The sequence below is a fragment of the Anolis sagrei genome, chromosome Y, assembly GCF_037176765.1.
Source record: "Anolis sagrei isolate rAnoSag1 chromosome Y, rAnoSag1.mat, whole genome shotgun sequence".
Taxonomy (NCBI): Eukaryota; Metazoa; Chordata; class Lepidosauria; order Squamata; family Dactyloidae; genus Anolis; species Anolis sagrei.
The window spans coordinates 6749089-6770889 of NC_090035.1; the positions used below are offsets into that span (position 1 = coordinate 6749089).

Consider the following 21801-nt stretch of genomic DNA (forward strand, 5'->3'; position numbering starts at 1 on the left):
TTGTGATCCCCAGGTTGTGCCAGTCAGCTTTCGTATGATATTGTTTCTAGCACCCACTTTTTGCTTGATGTTCAGGCAGTGCTTCTTGTAGGTCAGAGCATGGTCCAGAGTGACTCCCAGGTATTTGGGTGTGCTGCAATGCTCCAGTGGGATTCCTTCCCAGGTCATCCTCAGAGCTCGGGATGCTTGTCTGTTCTTAAGGTAAAAGGCGCATGTCTGTGTTTTAGATGGATTAGGGATCAGTTGGTTTTCCCTGTAACAGGCAGTAAGAGCACCTAGATCTTTGGAGAGCTTCTGTTCAACCATCTCAAAGCTCCCTGCTTGAGTAGTAATGGCATGATCATCAGGACAGATGAAGTTCTCTGTTCCTTCTGGCAGTGGCTGGTCATTTGTGTAAATGTTGAACATGGATGGAGTAAGATTGTTCAAGGAGTAAGGTGAGTTGGTCTCTTTCCCATTATAGATATTCAATCAGAAGATGTATAACCAATGGGCTGGGGATGCTGTGAGGAATAAGGTAGACTTCTTGCCTGCAATGCTCCCTCCAAGACTAGGATTCATTGAGAATGTATCTCGATGTCACCTTAGATAGAACACTACCATATTGGAAACAATGCATGAACACCAAGCATGAAGTAGCTGCATGCAATAACATCCTGTGGTCACTTATTGGCAGTGCATGGGGTGCAGATCCAAAATTAGTAAGAACATCTTGTCTTACTCAACTGACATGTATGCCTGCCCTGGTTGGCACAAGTCTGCCCAAGTGAAGCAAGTGAACATAGCATTGAATGAAACATGCAGAATAATCACAGGATGTCTTAAACCTACACCTGTTGATAAAGCTCTACAAGCTAGCTGGCACTGCCCCCCCCCCCCCCACACCCCAATGTGTGATGGGAAGTTGCTGCTAACTGTAAGCAAAAAAGGTTGAACACTGTGAAAGCCACCCACTGCACGGCGATCACTTATTTATTTATTTCAGGCACTTCTACCCACCCTTCTCAACCCCCAAGGGGCGGGACTCAGGGCAGCTTACAACCGGCACAATTCGATGCCAACAGTTCAACAGATAAAATACATAACAAAAATAACCACAAGTTAAAACATTCAATTAATATAATAACAACTAAAAGCCAATCTAGTGGCCAACATTCACCAAGTTCTAAAATCCGTAAGTCCATTCACCATTACCATAGTCCTTTCCAAATGCTGGTCGTCATTACCTTGTCACTCTGCCAGATTACCCAAAGGTCTGGTCCCATACCCATGTTTTCAGATTCCTTCTGAAGGAGAGGAGGGATGTTGACCTAATTTCCCCGGGGAGTGAGTTCCACAGGCGAAGGGCCACCACTGAGAAGGCCCTGTTCCTCGTCCCCACCAGCCTCACTTGTGATAGAGGCGGGGCCGAGAGCAGGGCCTCCCCAGAAGATCTTAAGCTCCGAGGTGGGACATAGAAGATATGTTTGGACAGGTACGCCTCCCAGTAGACTCAAATCAAAGGAAAGCTTCATGAGAGCCTCCATTCCTCCTAATGTTCTCCCAGCAACAGCAAAAGCATCCCGGTGGGCAGCTAAATCACAATTGGATGGCCTCCCCAGAAGATCTTAAGCTCCAAAGTGGGACATAGAAGGAGATACGTTTGGACAGGTACGCCTCCCAGTAGACTCAAATCAAGGGAAAGCTTCATGAGAGCCTCCACTCCTCCTAATGTTCTCCCAGCATCAGCAAGAGCATCCCAGGAAATCCCAACTGGATGGCCTCCCCAGAAGATCTTAAGCTCCAAAGTGGGACATAGAAGGAGATACGTTTGGACAGGTACGCCTCCCAGTAGACTCAAATCAAGGGAAAGCTTCATGAGAGCCTCCACTCCTCCTAATGTTCTCCCAGCATCAGCAAGAGCATCCCAGGAAATCCCAACTGGATGGCCTCCCCAGAAGATCTTAAGCTCCAAAGTGGGACATAGAAGGAGATACGTTTGGACAGGTACGCCTCCCAGTAGACTCAAATCAAGGGAAAGCTTCATGAGAGCCTCCACTCCTCCTAATGTTCTCCCAGCATCAGCAAGAGCATCCCAGGAAATCCCAACTGGATGGCCTCCCCAGAAGATCTTAAGCTCCAAAGTGGGACATAGAAGGAGATACGTTTGGACAGGTACGCCTCCCAGTAGACTCAAATCAAGGGAAAGCTTCATGAGAGCCTCCACTCCTCCTAATGTTCTCCCAGCATCAGCAAGGGCATCCCAGTGGGCAGCTAAACCAGGAAATCCCAGCTGGATGACCTCCCCAGAAGATCTTAAGCTCCAAAGTGGGACATAGAAGGAGATACGTTTGGACAGGTATGCCTCCCAGTAGACTCAAATCAAGGGAAAGCTTCATGAGGGCCTCCACTCCTCCTAATGTTCTCCCAGCATCAGCAAGGGCATCCCAGTGGGCAGCTAAACCAGGAAATCCCAACTGGATGGCCCCCCGCGAGGGTCTTCTTTCAGGGTCAAACCAAGAATGGCCAACGTGGAAGTCTCTGAACAGACTCAGAAGTAGAGTGGGCAGATCAAAAGACCACCTGGCAAAATGGCATGACCTAAAAGCATCCTCCACCTTGTGTGACTATGGAGCAGAACAGCCAGCTCCACATCTGTATGCTTGTCCTCAATGTCCTGCCTCATGCACAGAGGAAGAATTGTTGGAGGCTACAGACGATGTGGTTTCTGTTGCCCGTTTTTCATCAAAAGATATTTAGCCACTTCTGCTCCTTCAATTTTTATCAGTTTTATACTAATTTATGCAATGCTTTCGATACGAAATAAATAAATAAATAAATAAATAGAGATTGTGTATACAGATATGGGCAATTCCATACTTACTGTCTTCATGAGTACTGAGGAGCTGTGGTGGACTTCGTGGTCCATCTCCCGGGGTGGTGAAGCAGAGGATTGATGTGTAATAACTAGTAAATTTCTTTAGGTTGGATATATAGCCACTGTGAACCCCATGAAAATCTGGAGTGATAGTGACGGTAGTTACAGTTTCCGGTGCATCAACGGGCCAGGCCAAGAGCTAGAAAGGCAAAAGGAGAGAAAGGAGCTGATTTTTAAAAAGAAACCACTTTAGAGACGGTTCCCATTTACAACCCGACCACATAGACCTGCCAGGACATTTTAAGCTCAATTACAAAAGTCCAAATATAACCAAAACAGAATTGTCACCAATATGGTTATATATACAGATTTAACCTTGTTGTTGTGCTGGCTGAAAGGGCTTGCTTATTAGTTCCAGCTACAGGCAGGGAATTTTAAAAAGCAGGTCTCGAAAGTGGTGCGGGGATTTCTCTTTTTTGAACAATCTGTGGCTAACATAGTGCTTAAAGCGAGATTTGGCAATTTACATAACTGTGACATATTCCCATAACTGCAACCGAGGAGGGCTTTGCTTACAGGGGAATGAATAAACAGAGATCAGGAGAAGAAGAGCCCACATTAGCCCCACAAATTCAGACGGCATCACAGAACAGAAGGGATGGCAAGCAGGCATTGCACCACCAATCTCTAAGGGAACTTGGGGAAAGCAGAGAGAGAGGGCTGTTTCAAAAGATGACAACGGAGGTGGCACCTTCCTCGTCATTATCCCCAAGCTCCATGCCCATCTCACCTTCTTGACCTGGCACCTGGCAAAAATGGAGCTTTCGACTGTTCCAAGTAGCCTGTTGTCCTGTTAACACTGTCCTGTCACCAGTGCTGAAGTCAGACAGTCGCCTAATTGGGCTTTATTCATATCCCTGTCATGTTGTGATTTGCCTCAGGTAGCACAAGGTCTTGGGCTGACCTTATCCGGAGGAAAGCGATGCCAAGTTCCTTCAAACCACGCTTCCCTGAAAGCTGGATTTGACGTACTTGGCATGTCCTTTGCTACTTGAGCTGATGTCAAATGGCAAGAAGAGTGAGCTACGTTGTTGAAGGGTCCATTAGAATTTGCTGGCCTGATTGCTTTTCACAGCACAAGGCTATCTGAAGAGCCAACTGGGATCCCTTCAGTGCGGTTAACCACTGTTAATTGGTGCTAACTGACCCTAAGAGTCAGCCCAGAAACCTTAAAGGAGAAGGGGAATGCTTTGTTGTTCCAAGCCCAGGCATAGCCTGTTTTGTAACCCAATCATGAACAAAGAAGAGGTGTTACACCCGTTTTCATCAGGGCCACATCAACCTCATGGTTGCCTTCAAAGAGCACCGGGATTGTGGCGCAGCCGGCTGAGTGTCAGCTGCATTAAGATCGCTCTGACCAAAAAGGTCATGAGTTCAAAGCCAGCCCAGGTTGGAGTGGGTTTCCAACCAATTGTGTAGCCTGTTGTCGACCTTTGCAACCCGAAAGACAGTTGCATCTGTCAAGTAGGAAAATAAGGTACCACCTTAAAGTGTGGGGAGGCTAAATTAACTGATTTATGAGGCCATAAAGAAGACTCCAACAAAGCATTCCAGCGGGAAGCATGCGGGGATTGCGGAAGTGCTTCATCAGCGTCGCAGATAGACGATGAAAGCGACAGCTCCCCTGGCGGCCAGAAAAAGTTAAATAGCCTCTGTGTATGTCTGTATATGTTTGTATGACAAAAATTGGCATCAAATGTTTGCCATATATGTGTACACTGTAATCTGCCCTGAATCCCCTGCGGGGTGAGAAGGGTGGAATATAAAAGCTGTAGATAAATAAACAAAAAAAATTGATTTAAAAATGTGATCCCTCACAGCCTTGATGTTATGCTTTCAAGAGCTCAAGCCCATAAATTGGGAAAATAGTGAGGACCATGAACCCTGAATCATGCACCTGCCCAAGCCTTACTTTCTTTAAAAAGGTAATCATTTCTCTGTATTGTCGAAGGCTTTCATGGCTGGAATCGCGAGGTTCTTGTGGGTTTTTTTCGGGCTATAGGGCCATGTTCTAGAGGCATTTCTCCTGACATTTTGCCTGCATCTATGGCAAGCATCCTCAGAGGTAGTGAGGTCTGTTGGAATTAGGACAATGGGTTTATATATCTGTGGAATGGCTGGGGTGGGGCAAAGAGCTCTTCTCTGCTGGAGCTAGGTGTGAATGTTTCAACTGACCACCTTCATTAGCATTTGATTGCCTGGCTGAGCCTGGGAAAATCTTTGCAAAAGTGTTCACCTTTTTAACACAGGCTCAGCCAGGCTCAGCCAGGCCTTCAAGTGCTAATGAAGGTGGTCAGTTGAAACATTCACACCTAGCTCCAGCAGAGAAGAGCTCTTTGCCCCACCCCAGCCATTCCACAGATATATAAACCCATTGTCCTAATTCCAACTGACCTCACTACCTCTGAGGATGCTTGCCATAGATGCAGGCAAAATGTCAGGTGAGAATGCCTCTAGACCATGGTCATATAGCCCGAAAAAACCCACAAGAACCTAATCATTTCTCTACTTCTGGATAGAAAATATTCAGGAGTAAGCATCTGAAATTCATATTTCAACCCAGTGTGCCCAAGCTCCAGGCAACCAGAATTGGCTTCTTTGCAGCGCAAGAGAAAGCTGACTTTTCCCATACACACACCAACACACACATACACACACACACCCCTTGTTCCCTCTCACAGAACTGTCACATTGTACTTCAAAGACTCGCTGGAATTCAAGTGAATTTCAAAATAGAAGGAACAATCCCATAATGGCACCCAGAGAGTCTTGCTTCTGTTTTCTAAATTATATCAATGAAACACAATGGAAACGTCCAAATGTCAACAACTGTTTCCTCGCTTCCCAAGAGCTTCATGCCGAACGGTTCTATAAAAAGCAGCCGACTGCACTTGCCACAGAAAAATATGTCACGGGTGGAATGCGCTCGGCAAGCAGGAACACAAAATCTTGATTACTGGTAATTTATAAATCATTATACAAAATTATGTGGTACAAGAAGATGTGACAGAAATGTCTTCCTTGCCCTATCTATATTACAGGGTTTTTTTGGGAGGAGGAATCTGTAAGGGAAATATGAACTGCACAGCTGTTTCGGTCTAAAAGAATTAGAGAAAAGTGAAGGAAAAATGTTGACAGTTACAGGCGAGGGTATCACTATCTCTTGACAAGTGTGAATCAACCCGTGAAATACTTTAGATATTTTTTTCCGGAGGGAAGTGCAGTTTAAACAACAAATGGGTACAAAAACAACTCCAGAAACTAACCTAATGGAAACGTGAGATTTGAACTTATTTTTAAAGGCAGCAAAACCCATGATTTAACACACTGGTTTTTCAGCCTTTATTCAGGTGGACTTCACTTGGTATTGCTGGGCCATTTTGGAGCCGCTATCGGAGGCCTTAGTCAGATCTAGTGTAACTCTGATTTACGGCTGTTCTGTCGCGTGTTGGACCTGTAAATAATTGTCTTTAAAACAGGACGTGCAACCTTTGCCCAGCAGGAAGCCAGGACTCCCAAAGAGAAGTTCTCAGAGGTTTTCACCACAGTCTTTAGATGGCTTGAGAAGTACAACAACGTCTTTTATTAATGAACAATCAAACAGAAACTTCTCGTCTCCAGTAAAGTTAAGCAAATGATTCCAAGCTTTTAGGCAACTGGTGAATTCCTAATCTTGCCCACGAAGGACAGGCAACTGTCTTCAATAACTTCTTCTTTAAAGGAAAATCCCCTTTTTACCTTCTCCCAGGCTGACTGTAATCTAACCCTTACTGATGTGGGCTCCGGTACCGGGTCGAACTGCGTCTCGAATGCTGAGTGGACCTACCAGCAAGGCAGTAGATGTTCTCCAGCTGGAGTTCTTTGGTCTTTAGGGCTGTTTTCCTGGAAATTCTTTCCCTTCTGTTTCTGTTGGAATTTCTGTAACCCGGGAAATTCTTAAAGGTTGAAGCTTTTGTACAGGAGAAGTTTACACACATCCTGTACATTGGCTAACCTTGCTGAGACTAACTAAAAAATGGCTCCCTTCCCTTCCCAATTGCCCTGAGCAAGGGCGGGACCAAAACTTAATGATGATGGACAGGCGGCTTGCCCTATGACTGCAGCCAAAAGAAGCCACCTATCTGCAGAGTCCCTGAAACATAGGACTGCAAACAAACATTCAATGCAAAGCAAACAAAATTGGAGTTTCTGGTACAGCTGAAATGTCACCATTATTTTCATTCTATTGCAGGTGACCCAATTTTGAAATATCTCATCTGCATATCTGGGTATGAGGTATAGTAGTCTCACTCATCCAACATAAACAGGCCAGCAGAACGTTGGATAAGCGAAAATGATGGATAATAAGGGGTTAAGGAAAAGCCTATTAAATGTCAAATTGTGTTATGATTTTACAAATTAATCACCAAAACATCATGCTTTACAACAAATCAACAGAAAAGCAATTCAATACATGGTAATGTTATGTAGTAATTACTGTGTTTACTAATTTAGCACCAAAACATCACAATGACCAAAAGGTCATGAGTTCGAAGCCAGCCCGGGTTGGAGTGGGTTTCCAACCAATTGTGTGTAGCCTGTTGTCAACTTTTGCAACCCGAAAGACAGTTGCATCTGTCAAGTAGGAAAATTAGGTACCACCTTAAAGTGTGGGGAGGCTAAATTAACTAATTTATGAGGCCATAAAAAAGACTCCAGCAAAGCATTCCAGCGGGGAAGCATGCGGGGAATGCGGAAGTGCTTCATCAGTGTCGCAGATGGACGGTGAAAGCGACAGCTCCCCTGGCAGCCAGAAAAAGTTAAATAGCCTCTGTGTATGTCTGTATATGTTTGTATGCCAAAAATTGGCATTGAATGTTTGCCATATATGTGTACACTGTAATCCGCCCTGAGTCCCCTGCGGGGTGAGAAGGGCCGAATATAAAAGCTGTAAATAAATAAACAAAAATTTTTTTGTGTAGGACTCAACTGAGCCTTCCAGAAGAAACTGAAAGGGCCTTCTCTCTCATCGCCTGCTCCACAAGCAACACTGTAATTCTGATAACAATGGAATGAAGATCCTAGCCTCAATTACAGAGTTGTATTAATGGTGGAGGTCTAGGGGCTGGAGGAGGGCTTCCAAGCCCATTCAGAAAATAATGCAGAATCATAGAATCAAAGAGTTGGAAGAGACCTCCTGGGCCATCCAGTCCAACCCCATTCTGCCAACAAGCAGAAATATTGCATTCAAATCACCCTTGACAGATGGCCATCCAGCCTCTGTTTAAAAGCTTCCAAAGAAGGAGCCTCCACCACACTCCAGGGCAGAGAGTTCCACTGCTGAATGGCTCTCACAGTCAGGAAGTTCTTCCTCATGTTCAGATGGAATCTCCTCTCTCGTAGTTTGAAGCCATTGTTCCGCGTCCTAGTCTCCAGGGAAGCAGAAAACAAGCTTGCTCCCTCCTCCCTGAGGCTTCCTCTCACATATTTATACATGGCTATCATATCTCCTCTCAGCGTTCTCTTCTTCAGGCTAAACATGCTCAGCTCCTTAAGCTGCTCCTCATAGGGCTTGTTCTCAGACCCTTGATCATTTTAGTCGCTATCCTCTGGACCCGTTCCAGCTTAGAGTCAATATCTCTCTTGAATTGTGGTGCCCAGAATTGGACACAATATTCCAGATGTGGTCTAACCAATGCAGAATAGAGGGGTAGCATTACTTCCCTAGATCTAGACACTATGCTCCTATTGATGCAGGCCAAAATCCCATTGGCTTTTTTTGCCGCCACATCACATTGTTGGCTCACATTGTTGGCTCCACGAGGACTCCAAGATCTTTTTCACACGTACTGCTCTCGAGCCAGGCATTGCCCCCCATTCTGTATCTTTGCATTTCGTTTTTCCTGCCAAAGTGGAGTATCTTGCATTTGTCACTGTTGAACTTCATTTTGTTAGTTTTGGCCCATCTCTCTAATCTGTCAAGATCGTTTTGAATTCTGCTCCTGTCCTCTGGAGGAGAAGTGGGTCATCATTTCCCTGCATAGCAGGGGGTTAGACTAGATGGCCCATGCGGTCCCTTCCAACTCTATGATTCTACAAGGGAGCTCTAACATGGCAAATGACTGAGAAAGCATGCATCCAAACCTTGTATCCCTGATTGATCCCATTGATGAACTGCTGGGGAGGTGGGTTCCACAAGAAGTGGATGGTGGTGGAGTTGACGGCTTCTGCTTGGACGTTCTGCGGCGGCGCGGTCGGCACTGCACGAGGCGTCCAGGAAGGAGACAAAGTAAAATTGATTGCAGGCAGGCAGGATGAAATGGAAGAAAAGAGAAGTGAAAAAGAAGAAACATTTATCTGCCATTCACAATTCAAAGGAAATAACAGTGGTGTGGAAAAAAGACCCGTGATTTATGTTTCTGATACTCAGCAGTGACTTAAAAAGAAACATAATGGGCTTATTCCTCTTTTTTTCTGTTGGCGATGCCTTCAACGGGCAGGAGAGGGGATGAAATAGGTTTTGTGGCTTATTTTTCTATAGCTGAACTTTCCCCAAAGACCTAAGATAGAAGAGCAGATGACGAAAGGCAAAGACATCCCTCTGTAATGGGAATCTGCAGCTTCACAAAGAGAAACTCGCAGCAGCTCAAAACCTCACTCAGTGACCAAAAACCTTATTATATGAATGCTTGTGTGTTGTAACAAGCAGAGGTAGCTTGGTTGGTCTTAAGAAATATTCTGAAGGCCATATTAGCCTAATACCTTTGCACTAAATGCCAACTAAAAGGGCACCACAAATGCACACACGTTGAGATGACCTGATCTCTTGATCAGGCAAGATGTGACAAAAGAGTTGGAATAAGACATGGAAAAATAGTCTGTGCAACAGAAGAGCTAAAGATATTTGAATTAGGTTGTTGTAGGTTTTTTCGGGCTATAAGCCATGTTCTAGAGGCATTTCTCCTGACGTTTCGCCTGCATCTATGGCAACCATCCTCAGAGGTAGTGAGGTCTGTTGGAACTAGGAAAAGGGGTTTATATATCTGTGGAATGACCAGGGTGGGACAAAGGACTTTTGTCTGCTGGAGCTAGGTGTGAATGTTTCAACTGACCACCTTGATTAGCATTTGATTGTCGGGCAGTGCCTCTAAAATTAGAACAGCACAACAACAGAGAGGAAACAAACAAGGACATCTAATCACCTCTCAACAAAAGATTGCTCCAGGCACTGCCAGGCAATCAAATTCTAATCAAGGTGGTCAGTTGAAACATTCACACCTAGCTCCAGCAGACAAAAGTCCTTTGTCCTACCCTGGTCATTCCACAGATATATAAACCCTTTTTCCTAGTTCCAACAAACCTCACTATTTATTTATTTCATGCATTTCTACCCCGCCCTTCTCAACCCCCGAGGGGGGATTCAGGGCGGCTTACAAAAGGCACAATTCAATGCCAGCATAAACATAACAATGGATAAAACATGTAAACAGCAATTATAACAATTAAAAACAGTCAGTATATACATCAAAATCAATAAAAACAATCTAATGCTCAGTGTTCGCCATCTCAGACTCTGTAAATTCATTCCACATTGTCAAGTACTAGCGATTCTGGTCGTCATTGTCCTTATCTAACCGCCAAATTGCCTGAAAGCCTGGTCCCACAACCATGTTTTTACTTTCCTTCTGAAAGAGAGGAGGGATGTCGATGACCTAATTTCCCCGGAGAGTGAATTCCACGGGTGAGGGGCCACCACCGAGAAGGCCTTGCTCCTCGTCCCCACCAATCTCACCTGTGATAGAGGTGGGGTCAAGAGCAGGGCCTCCCCAGAAGATCTCAAACTCCGAGGTGGGACGTAGAGGGAGATGCGTTCGGACAGGTACGCTGGGCCGGAGCTGTATAGGGTTTTGTAGGTCAAGACCAGCACTACCCTTGAGGATGCTTGCCATAGATGCAGGCGAAACGTCAGGAGAAATGCCTCTAGAACAGTGTTTCTCAACCTGGGGGTCGGGACCCCTGGAGGGGTCACGAAGGGGTGTCAGAGGGGTCACCAAAGGCCATTTGAAAACACAGTACTTTCTGTTGGTCATGGGGGTTCCGTGTGGGAAGTTTGACCCAATTCTATCATTGGTTGGGTCAGAATGCTCTTTGATGGTTGAAATATGAATCCCACCAACTACAACTCCCAAATGTCAAAGTCTGTTTTCCCCAAATTCCACCAGTGTTCACATTTGGGCATATTGAGTATCCGTGCCAAGTTTGGTCCAGATCCATCATGATTTGAGTCCATAGTTGTCTCTGGATGTAGGTGAACTACAACACCAAAACCTAAGGTCAATGCCCACTACACCATTCCAGTATTTTCTGTTGGTCATGGGAGTTCTGTGTGCCAAGTCCGGTTCGTTTCCTTCTTTGGTGGAGTTCAGAATGCTCTTTGATTGTAGGTGAACTACAAATCCCAGCAGCTACAACTCTCAAACCCCACTCCCAACCCCAGCAGTATTCAAATTTGGGCGTATTGGGTATTTGTGCCAAATTTGGTCCAGTGAATGAGAATACATCCTGCATATCAGATATTTACATTAGGATTCATAACAGTAGCAAAATTAATTATGAAGTAGCAATGGAAATAATGTTATGGTTGGGGGTCACCACAACATGAGGAACTGTATTAAGGGGTCACAGCATCGGAAGGTTGAGAACCACTGCTCTAGACCATGGCCATATAGCCCGAAAAAACCTACAACAACCCAGTGTTTCCGGCCATGAAAGCCTTCAACAATATATTTGAATTAGGTTCTGATTTCTGAGTTGTTCCCAGGACTTCCCAGGAGAGGAAGAAGGATCTTTCCCTTTGGAAAATACAAAATTGATCTCCATTATACTAATGCACATTGTTCTATGTGCTGCAAAATTGTTATTATAATTAATACAGGACTTCAGTTGTGCACTAAAAGTGGCATTAACGGAAGCTGAAAAGGCAGTAAGCTTTAAACAACTAGAATCCCCAAATCAACTATTTATCTCTGCATAAATAAATAATAACAACAACACAAAGATTAAGCATTCTCTATAATGTACAACATCTCTGCCATGCAAATGAATGACTCACAAAAGCAGGCTTAGATGGATAGGACGATGCCTCTAAATAAAGAAAATAATATGCTGACTTAAACCGAACCATTTACTTGAGTGGCTGGCTGGCCCTCCTGCCGTCCCTGGGAAAAACAGTTTAAATCCCATCCCTCTTAAAAAATAAAGTATATTGACAACAAACTTGAGTATTAATTTTCTATGATGGGTCAGATGTAGTCTAACCTGCATGTGAAAGAAGAAAATTGGAGATAATCTCTCTCCCATAATTGTTAAAGATTTCCCAAGTAGATAACATCTTCCCCATGGGTCATCTACATGGTTGCAATGAGAATGAGCTATGTGTGTACACGACTACAATAACAGAAGCCATTTATCACCTTAATTCCACAACTTGAAACTGGTCCCTGCAGTCACACGGGGTATGATTAATCGCAGGACCTTCAGGGACCGGGAGACTATCTGGTGCTACTCACATACCTAGCAAGTAGTTCATCATTCCCAGAATGCCCTTAGAAATATTGCCTGTTGACATCATAATGTTCTTATGATTTTCAAGAAGCCCTTCCTGAAACCTCCCTCCCACTTTTCAGGCTCTTGTCCTGTCACTGAGACATTGCCAGAATGGTGTCACACCCTAAAACAGAGGTCACAATTCCATCTAGATGCTGCCCATCCTCTGCACCCAAAGAAACAGCGTTGGCCCAATTCTTTGGTCCACAGAACTACTTGCAAGTGCCCTTCTGTTGCCACAACATGCTCAAGGTTAGGAAGGGTCTTGCCAAAACATGTACCCATGAAAAAATGAACAATCCTTAAAGCCTTGGCAGACTGTGCAAAAAGAATCTGCGAACCCCACCTCCTTCAAGATGAACTGAACCACCTCAACTGGGCTCTCTGGGCCAATGGAGACTCCACCTCAAACATCAGAAGAGCTGAAAGACTGAGAAAAAGCCACGAGAGTCAAGATGAAGATCCACCCAGAGGAAAAGTGTTCCTGCCATACATCAAGGGAACCACTGACCGCAGATGGAAGCTGATGAGGAAACACAACATACAAACTATCTACAGACCCATTTTCTACATGGAACACGTTGAAAAACAAGCCCTTGAAACAGCAACCAAAAAGCCCACTATATGGTTCAGATATGTGGATGACACCTTCACCATTTGGAGCCATGGAGAAGAAGAACTCAACAGGTTCCTGGACCATCTGAACAGCATCCATCCAAACATCCAGTTCACAATGGAAAAAGAAAATGAAGGAAGACTGCCTTTTCTGGATGTCCTAGTCATCCGCAAACCAGATCAACAATTGGGTCACACCGTCTATAGAAAACCCACAAACACAGATAGATATCTACATAAAAACTCCAACCATCACCCAAGTCAAAAAATAATCTGCGAACCCACCTCCTCCAAGATGAACTGAACCACCTCAACTGGGCTCTACAGGCCAATGGAGACTCCGCCTCAGACATCAGAAGAGCTGCAAGTCCGAGAACAAGCCACAAGAGTCAAGACAAAGACCCACCCAAAGGAAAAGTGTTCTTGCCAGACATCAAGGGAACCACTGACCACATAAGGAAGCTGATGAGGAAACACAACATACAAACCACCTACAGACCCACCAAGAAAATCCAAAGGACAAGAGGGATCCTCTCACCTCAGCAGGAGTCTACCGTAGACCATGCAGCTGTAAACAAGTTTACAGAGGGGCCACCAAACACAGCATTGCCCAAACACGAATCAAGGAACACGAAAGGCACTGCAGACTACTTCAACCAGAGAAGTCGGCCATAGCAGAGCACCTGATGAACCAACCTGGACACAGCATTTTATTTGAGAACACAGAAATGCTGGACCACTCCAACAATCACCATGTCAGACTACACAGAGAAGCCATTGAAATACACAAGCATGTGGACAATTTCAACAGAAAGGAGGAAACCATGAAAATGAACAAAATCTGGCTCCCAGTATTAAAAAACTCTAAAATTGCAACAGCACAACAACAGAGAGGAAACAAACAAGGGCATCTAATCAACTCTCAACAAAAGTTTGCTCCAGGCACTGTCAGGCCATTATATGCTAATGAAGGTGATCAGTTGAAACATTCACACCTAGCTCCAGCAGACAAGAGTCCTTTGTCTCACCCTGGTCATTCCACAGATATATAAACCCTTTTTCCTAGTTCTAACAGACCTCACTACCTTTGAGGATGCTTGCCATAGATGCAGGCGAAACGTCAGGAGAGAATGCTTCTAGACTATGGCCATATAGCCCGAAAAAACCTACAACAACCCAATTCTTTAATCATTTATTTCTGAGGAGACTGAAAGGCAGAAGGCACCTTGCAAGTTGAGCTAGCTCCCAGCCTGTCCATTTGCCTTGTATTGCTTTTGTTCTGATATACAGAGAGCTGTCCAGGGTCCTGACTGCTTCCAGCCAATTCTTACTCATGTGAGTATACTCTTACTTTCAGCCAACTCTTACTCATCCAACAACAAGCCACAAGAGTAAAGACAAAGATGCAAGGGAGTGGGCTTTTAGGTGCACTGAACTGGTGCTAAAGACGTGCTGTGCGAGTCATTGGAAAATTATCAAACCACAGCCAATCTGGTCGTATCATGACAACATATAACTCACTGGAAAAAAATCAATAATGGAGGAAGGTAGTAGAAAAAAGAGGAAGACTACACTGGAAGCAGACGAACTCAATCAAGGAAGCCATAACACCAAATTTTGAAAGACCTGTTAATAAGTGGCGTCTTGGTCTCCCATTCGTAGAGTCACCAAGTCCAAACTAACTTGCTGGAAGTTAACAACAAAATCCACAACCAAAGCGAGACAATCCAGTTGAAGTGGCATTAACATTAGAACAAAGAAGCAGAAGGCACAATTCACTATGTGTTTTAGGGAGTGTGTTCCTTGGTATAAGAGATGAGTCTTAAAAGCACTAAGATTAAAAAGTAAAGTTTTGTTTAACATATCCTCTGTAAAATCAACCATATAAGTGGCATGTCTATTGCGGGTTGTACCAAATACAGCTATGTTCAGGGCTTGTTAGAAAGGTTTTAAGGGAGAAACACAATGTATTCAGGAACAGTGCAATCTTATAGATATCTATTTCAAAGAAATCTGCATTGAATTCAATAGGACTTACTAGAGATTTGATTAGTATAATATGCAATCCACTAGAACATTGCTTCTCAACATAAGGGTTGAGACCACAGGGCAGGTTGCGAGGGGGTTTCAGAGGGGTCGCCAAAGACCATCAGAAAACACATATTTCTGATGGTCTTAGGAATCCCTTTGACATAGTTGTTTGGGTTCACAGTGCTCTCTAGATGTAGGTGAACTACATCTCCCCTAAATCACCGTTAATTCATCCTAAATCCCTCCAGTATTTTGTGTTGGTCATGGAGAGGTCTCTGTGTGGGAAGTTTGGCCCAATTCTATCATTGGTGGGGTTCAGAATGCTCTTTGATTGTAGGTGAACTATAAATCCCAGTAACTACAACTCCCAAATGTCAAGGTCTATTTCCCCCAAACTCCACCAGTGTTCACACTTGACCATATTCAGTATTCATGCCAAGTTTGGTCCAGATCTATCACTGTTTGAGTCCACAGTGCTCTCTGGATGTAGGTGAACTACAACTTTAAAACTCAAGGTCAATGCTCACCAAACCCTGTATTTTCTGTTGGCCATGGGAGTTCTGTGTGCCAAGTTTGGTTCAATCCAATCGTTGGTGGAGTTCAGAATGCTCTTTGATTGCAGGTGAACTATAAATCCCAGCAGCTACAACTCCCAAATGACAAAATCAATCCTACCTCCACTAATATTCAAATGTGGGCATATAGGGTATTTGTCCCAAATTCGGCCCACTGAATGAAAATACATCCTACATATGTACGAACCCACACAATCTCTTCATTCATCTGGAGAGGCCCTACTCACGATCCCACCTCCATCGCAAGCGTGATTGGTGGGGACGAGGGATAGGGCCTTTTCGGTGGTGGCGCCCTGACTCTGGAACTCACTCCCCAAGGACATTAGACATGCCCCAACTCTGGCAGTCTTTAAGAGGAGCCTGAAAACGTGGTTGTTCCAGTGTGCCTTCCCAGAATAAGGAACCCTAAGCAACATGTCCCTAATCGCACTTTACTAATGATCTAGGATTGTCTGCTCGCTCCATCTCTCTCCAAATACCGGTCCTAGATATACGTCATCTTGTCATGCCCAGTATTTTAAAATTTTAATTATTACATTTGGCCCTGCCATAGGTTTTTAATGCGTCGTGGTGTTATTATTACTGTTTATTGCTTTGTTTATGAGTTTATTTATTGTCTGTATTGCTGTGTTGTTTTTATTGATGTATTTGTGCTCGGCCTCTTTTAAGCCGCACTGAGTCCTCCGGGAGATGGTAGCGGGGTATAAATAAAGGATTATTATTATTATTATTACTATTACATATCAGATATTGGCATTATGGTTCATAACAGTACCAAAATTTATGTTATGAAGTAGCAATAAAATAATGTTATGGTTGGGGGTCACCACAACATGAGGTCGCAGCATTAGGAAGGTTGACAACCACTGCCCTAAGAAAGTTCCCCACTAAAAATGGGCTTGTTTGTTGCCCTTGTGCAATTTAATTAGTTTTCCACAAGAGACATGCTCAGAAATTTGCATTTGTCTCCTGCAATGCCATTCGTCATGGCACCCAATAGTTGTAACGTCTGTTGCATCGAGTGGGCTTGTGAGTTGGTCAACAGGAGAGTTCCAGTGGAGTCGAAACAAACTGCTTGTGGCTGATTGCTAGAAGTTTTGTCTCCACGGGGAGCCTGCCACACACTTTGAAAAGAATGCTGGCTTCCTGGAAAATGGCATACAGAGAGCTCTGACAAAAAGTTCACAGAGAGTTTGCCTACAGAAGTCAGTCTTAAATATTTTCCTGCTGCCCACACACTGCGAACCTTTGAGCTTCACCTCCTTCTTTGAAAATTCTGAATGACTTTGAGGAATAGGGAGATCTCCCCCGAGGGAGTGACACTTGTAAGAAAACTCAGAATATCTTGAAAGAGTGTCACTCGCAAACACAGTGTTTCTCTATCCAACCCTCATTTTTTTGGATCTTCTACAAAAGCCCAGGCAAAGATACAGAAGTATTTATGCACAATGTTCGCAGGAACGTGACCAATTGGGGTGCCCTCCCCAACCCTCCCCGTCATTTTAAAACAGAGGACATTCTGTTTTAATGAAAGGGTGATTTTTTTTGAGCCCTGAAAAATAAATAATGACAAATGGCTGTTGAAAGGAGAGGGTGAAAATGATAACATGCTGACAGAAAAATTGCAACAGCAGGAATAAAAATTCATGGCATCGTTATTTTCGTTGTTGATAATGACGATGACAATGGTGATAATGATGGTGACAATTATAAAGTTGATGATGATTAACTATTTCTATCCCATTCTGTATCTAAACCGATCAGGAAAGTGCCTGATCAATTTAGTTTCACCAACTGAATAATTTGAAAACATTACAGGTATATTAGTCAATTCGATACATTCAAATACTGCGGCTCGAAAGCAGATGAAACGCTTTAAGGTATTTGAAAAGCATGTGCAGATTTGGATGAACTCAGTCAGGCCCCAAAGTCTTTACTACAAAGTTGTCATGAGAACTCCCTAATTATCAACAAATCGAAGTCAAAAATAATGGTATTTGGCAAACAACCCAATGGACATAGATGGCTTCTGGATGGTGAACCAATAGAGCAAGTTTGCACTTTTACATACCTAGGTGTCGTTTCATAGAATCATAGAATCAAAGAGTTGGAGGAGACCTCATGGGCCATCCAGTCCAACCCCATTCTGCCAAGAAGCAGGAATATTGCATTCAAATCACCCATGACAGATGGCCATCCAGCCTCTGTTTAAAAGCTTCCAAAGAAGGAGCCTCCACCACACTCCGGGGCAGAGAGTTCCACTGCTGAATGGCTCTCACAGGAAGTTCTTCCTCATGTTCAGATGGAATCTCCTCTCTTGTAGTTTGAAGCCATTGTTCCGCGTCCTAGTCTCCAGGGAAGCAGAAAACAAGCTTGCTCCCTCCTCCCTGTGGCTTCCTCTCACATATTTATACATGGCTATCATATCTCCTCTCAGCCTTCTCTTCTTCAGGCTAAACATGCCCAGCTCCTTAAGTCGCTCCTCATAGGGCTTGTTCTCCAGACCCTTGACTGGTTCTTGGCTCCCACATCATCAAAGGAGCTCAGACAGAGCGAGAGCACGGGCAAACCAACTGCTAAAATTAACAAACCATAGCCAACCAGGTTCCTTAGACCCGCTTCTTAAAGTATACAAGGCCAAGGTTACCCCCATGGTCCTGTATGGAGCGGAAGTCTGGGGCCTAAACCAGGTATCATTATTAGAGCAATCTCAAGAACAGCACCTGCGTCACTTTCTAGGACTGGATAAAAGGACCCCAGCTGCAGCAGTGAGAGCAGAAATAGGAGTATATCACAGTCAATGGGTTATCCAAAATTAGGTCATATAAGTATCAGGAGTTGTGGACTTCCAATTCTATACCCAAATCTCCTAAAAGAATTAGATACAAAAATAGTGGCACAACGAATCCAGGATATAGAGGCTCAGAAAGACATTGCCACCCTTAGTAAAGCCGGCTCACTGAAATGGTTAAGTCGCTTCAAACATACTTTTCAAACAGCCGAATACCTAAAGACAGAAATGCTTAAACATCTAAGGAGGGTATTCACTAGAACCCGATTCGAACAGACAGACACAATGGTAAAACATGGAAGGTTTAACCAAGTTCCATATGATGAACGTTTCTGTATCTGTGGGGCGACAGAGGTAGAGGATATTACACATGTACTGTTTAATTGTATTTTGTACAACAAAGAGAGGAATCAATACCTCAGACCTTTCATCATACAGAAGACTCACTGGGATCCCCATATCAAAACTACATTCTTAATGGCTGGCCAGAATGCGAAGATAACACACCAAACAGCCCTTTTCGTTCATAAAGCAATGCAGCTGAGAACTGCGTATCTGGAGGCGACTGGGGTAAACTGTAGGGGTGACACAGATATCTGAAGTGGCTTGGGATTGTGTAATAGCTGGTCTATTTTAACCTTCGTTTTAACCTTCATATTTAATTTTTGTGGTGTGAAATTTTACCTTGGCATTTTAATGATGATATTTTTAATTATCTTTTAACTTAATCAAGTTTGAATGTATGTATGTTAGTTCACTATTATGGAAGTCTTAGGATAGTGATTATTGTCTATTTGTGCACGTTTCTGTTTTTGTTTTTAATGTTGATACTGTCAATGGACTAATCAATAAATTTTGCTTGCTTTACTACAAAGTTATGCTTTGACTTTCTGCTGGAACGACACCGGTGTTGATATCACTTGGACCTCTCAAGAGAGAGTGTTCCACAATCAGGGTCCCCAAGTGGAAAAGGCCCTCTGTACCCAAACTCTGGGACTGAAACAAGGAAAGAGAAGAGCTTCTCCAGTAGAATTCACTCCTCAGGTAGGTGGACAATACCATGGTTCTAAGCTGTTTAAAGCTTTTAACGTCATCACCACTATCCTGAATTCAGAAGTGCACTGGAACTTCATAAAGAGCAATGCTATGTAGTTTCTACTGTCTAGGTCAACAATACAGAGTCTCCAAAGACACTCATGTAGGAGTAGTCAAATTGGGAAGTTACCAATATATGAACTACTGTGGCCTAGCTTAATAATAGTAATAATAGTAGGTAAAGGTAAAGGTTTCCCCTCACATTAAGTCCAGTCGTGTCCAAGTCTGGGGGTTGGGTTAAATGACATGGTGGGCCAGATTTGGACTGTGGGCTTTGAGTTGGACACATGTGTTTTGAAAGAAAATCAACTTACGAATCCCAATGAATGTACAGTGTTCCCTCGCTACTTTGCAGTTCGCTTTTTGCGGACTCGCTATTTTGCGGGTTTTTGCCTCCCAGTTTATTAATGGTTGTTGTTGCCCAGAGTGGCATTTTAATCTCGCCTCCTGGCAACAATGGAGTGTGGAAGGGGGTTTCACCTTCCGCCTGGGGAGAGAGGCAGCCAATCAAGAGAGATTGCAAAGCAAAGCAGAGATAGCTAGCAAAAAGAAAAAGAAAATTGTGTGTTTAAATCTCTCCTCGCTTCTGCATCACCCTCAGAATGTGATATCCATATATAGCAGTGGTTCTCAGCCTGGGGTCCCCAGATGTTTTTGGCCTTCAACTCCCAGAAATCCCAATAGCTGGTAAACTGGCTGGGATTTCTGGGAGTTGTAGGCCAAAACACCTGGGGACCCACAAGTTGAGAACCACTGATATATAGCGTCCCTACATTGCAGATTTTCACTTTTTGTGGGTGGTCCTGGAATGTAACACCTGTGATAAGCGAGGGAACACTGTAGTCACATTCATATAAACAAACAAAAAAAATAACAAAGCCAGCGGACCTGAGGGGATCCCTGCTGAAATCTTTAGAGGGAGGACATGGTAACTTGTGAAGAATTGAAAGCTTTTGTGTGTTCAAAGGTATAAATATATATTAATGGATTCATATGTATTAGTGACATATGAAATTCATGGAAACTTATAGGGTTCTACTTCAAGTTAAACATGTTGATGGCAACCCATCATTCTGTGTAGACAGCACAGAGGTGAACAGTTGCTGGTGCCTTTCTTTACAGAACTGACAAATATATTTTTTGCTATCAAGACCAGAATTTTCCCCTGGTTGTGTGTAGCTTTCAGTGTCTTGCGACAAGTTTAAGGATTTCCCCCGAATTAATAGCAATGTTGCTGTGACAGAGCCAACCTTTACCTTCTTCTTGGTAAAGTTCACTTAGCTAGAAATGCATTAAAAACTCAGCTGCTCGAACTGCAAGTTAATACAGAGCATTACAAAACTACTTTTAGCAGAAAAGGTCAGGGAGGCAGTGTGAATAAAAGCCATTAAATGGACTCAGGCAGCAAGGTAATGGGAAAACGAGAAAGAATTTAGGCTAAACATGTTGCTGCTATGACGAGGCTACTTGTGAATATGCAGAGAGTCAGAAGAGCAATTTTGTAGGTAAGTGTTTAGCAAAAGCTCAAAAAACCTTCAAATGAGCTTTCAATATCTTAGGATGTCGGTTTCTAGTTCTAAATACAGCCGTGTCTTTACAGGATACGTTTGTCACTTTCCGAGCCTTCCATCCTTTTCCTTCAGTGGCTTAAATTGTCGTACCATGGTACTTACACCTCATTTCTAAGCCCATTTATTTAATGGATTCCAGAGACTTGGAGACAATTTCTTTTTCAAATCAACAAGCTTATTAGGACTGTTCAGAACAGAACCGAAATATCTAGTACATCTTTTTCAGTGAGAGGCAGACAATTGCCCGGTATGTTTCCTAAGCCTGCGATAGCTGCTCTGCACTCCAAAAAGTAAATTAAAACACCTGCCTAGAATACCATATTCGGAACATTAATACAGGGCATTAATGCAGTTTTCTTTATTACAAAGTCAAATAAAGTAACTCACATGGTTCACGCTTCCAACAGAATCTAAAAAAGGCTATTCTTAAAGCAGGGCTAGAGCTCAAGAAATTAAGATTTCATGTCTGGTATCAATCCTCTGTATCAATACTCTGATCTACCTGTTTTCCATAAAACTATCCTCTAAGTCATGGTGTTTGCAAAAAAATAATTATGGCTATGGAGAAACAGCGAAATTCTCCATAACACACTCCTTCTGAATGCTGGAAGCACAAAATCC

General features: G+C 43.5%; 1 protein-coding gene across 5 annotated transcripts in view; it reads right to left on the reverse strand.

Annotated features, from left to right (window-relative positions):
• Positions 1 to 21801, reverse strand: part of LOC132772495 (protein sidekick-1-like) — a 1018253-nt gene that overhangs the window by 350579 nt on the left and 645873 nt on the right. For all 5 annotated transcript variants that reach the window (XM_067461407.1, XM_067461410.1, XM_067461408.1 and 2 more), the window contains exons 18-19: positions 9041 to 9156; positions 2864 to 3056 (exon numbers count right to left, since the gene is read on the reverse strand). In XM_067461407.1, coding sequence (XP_067317508.1) covers positions 2864 to 3056; positions 9041 to 9156 — 309 coding nt within the window. The remainder of the gene's footprint in view (positions 1 to 2863; positions 3057 to 9040; positions 9157 to 21801) is intronic.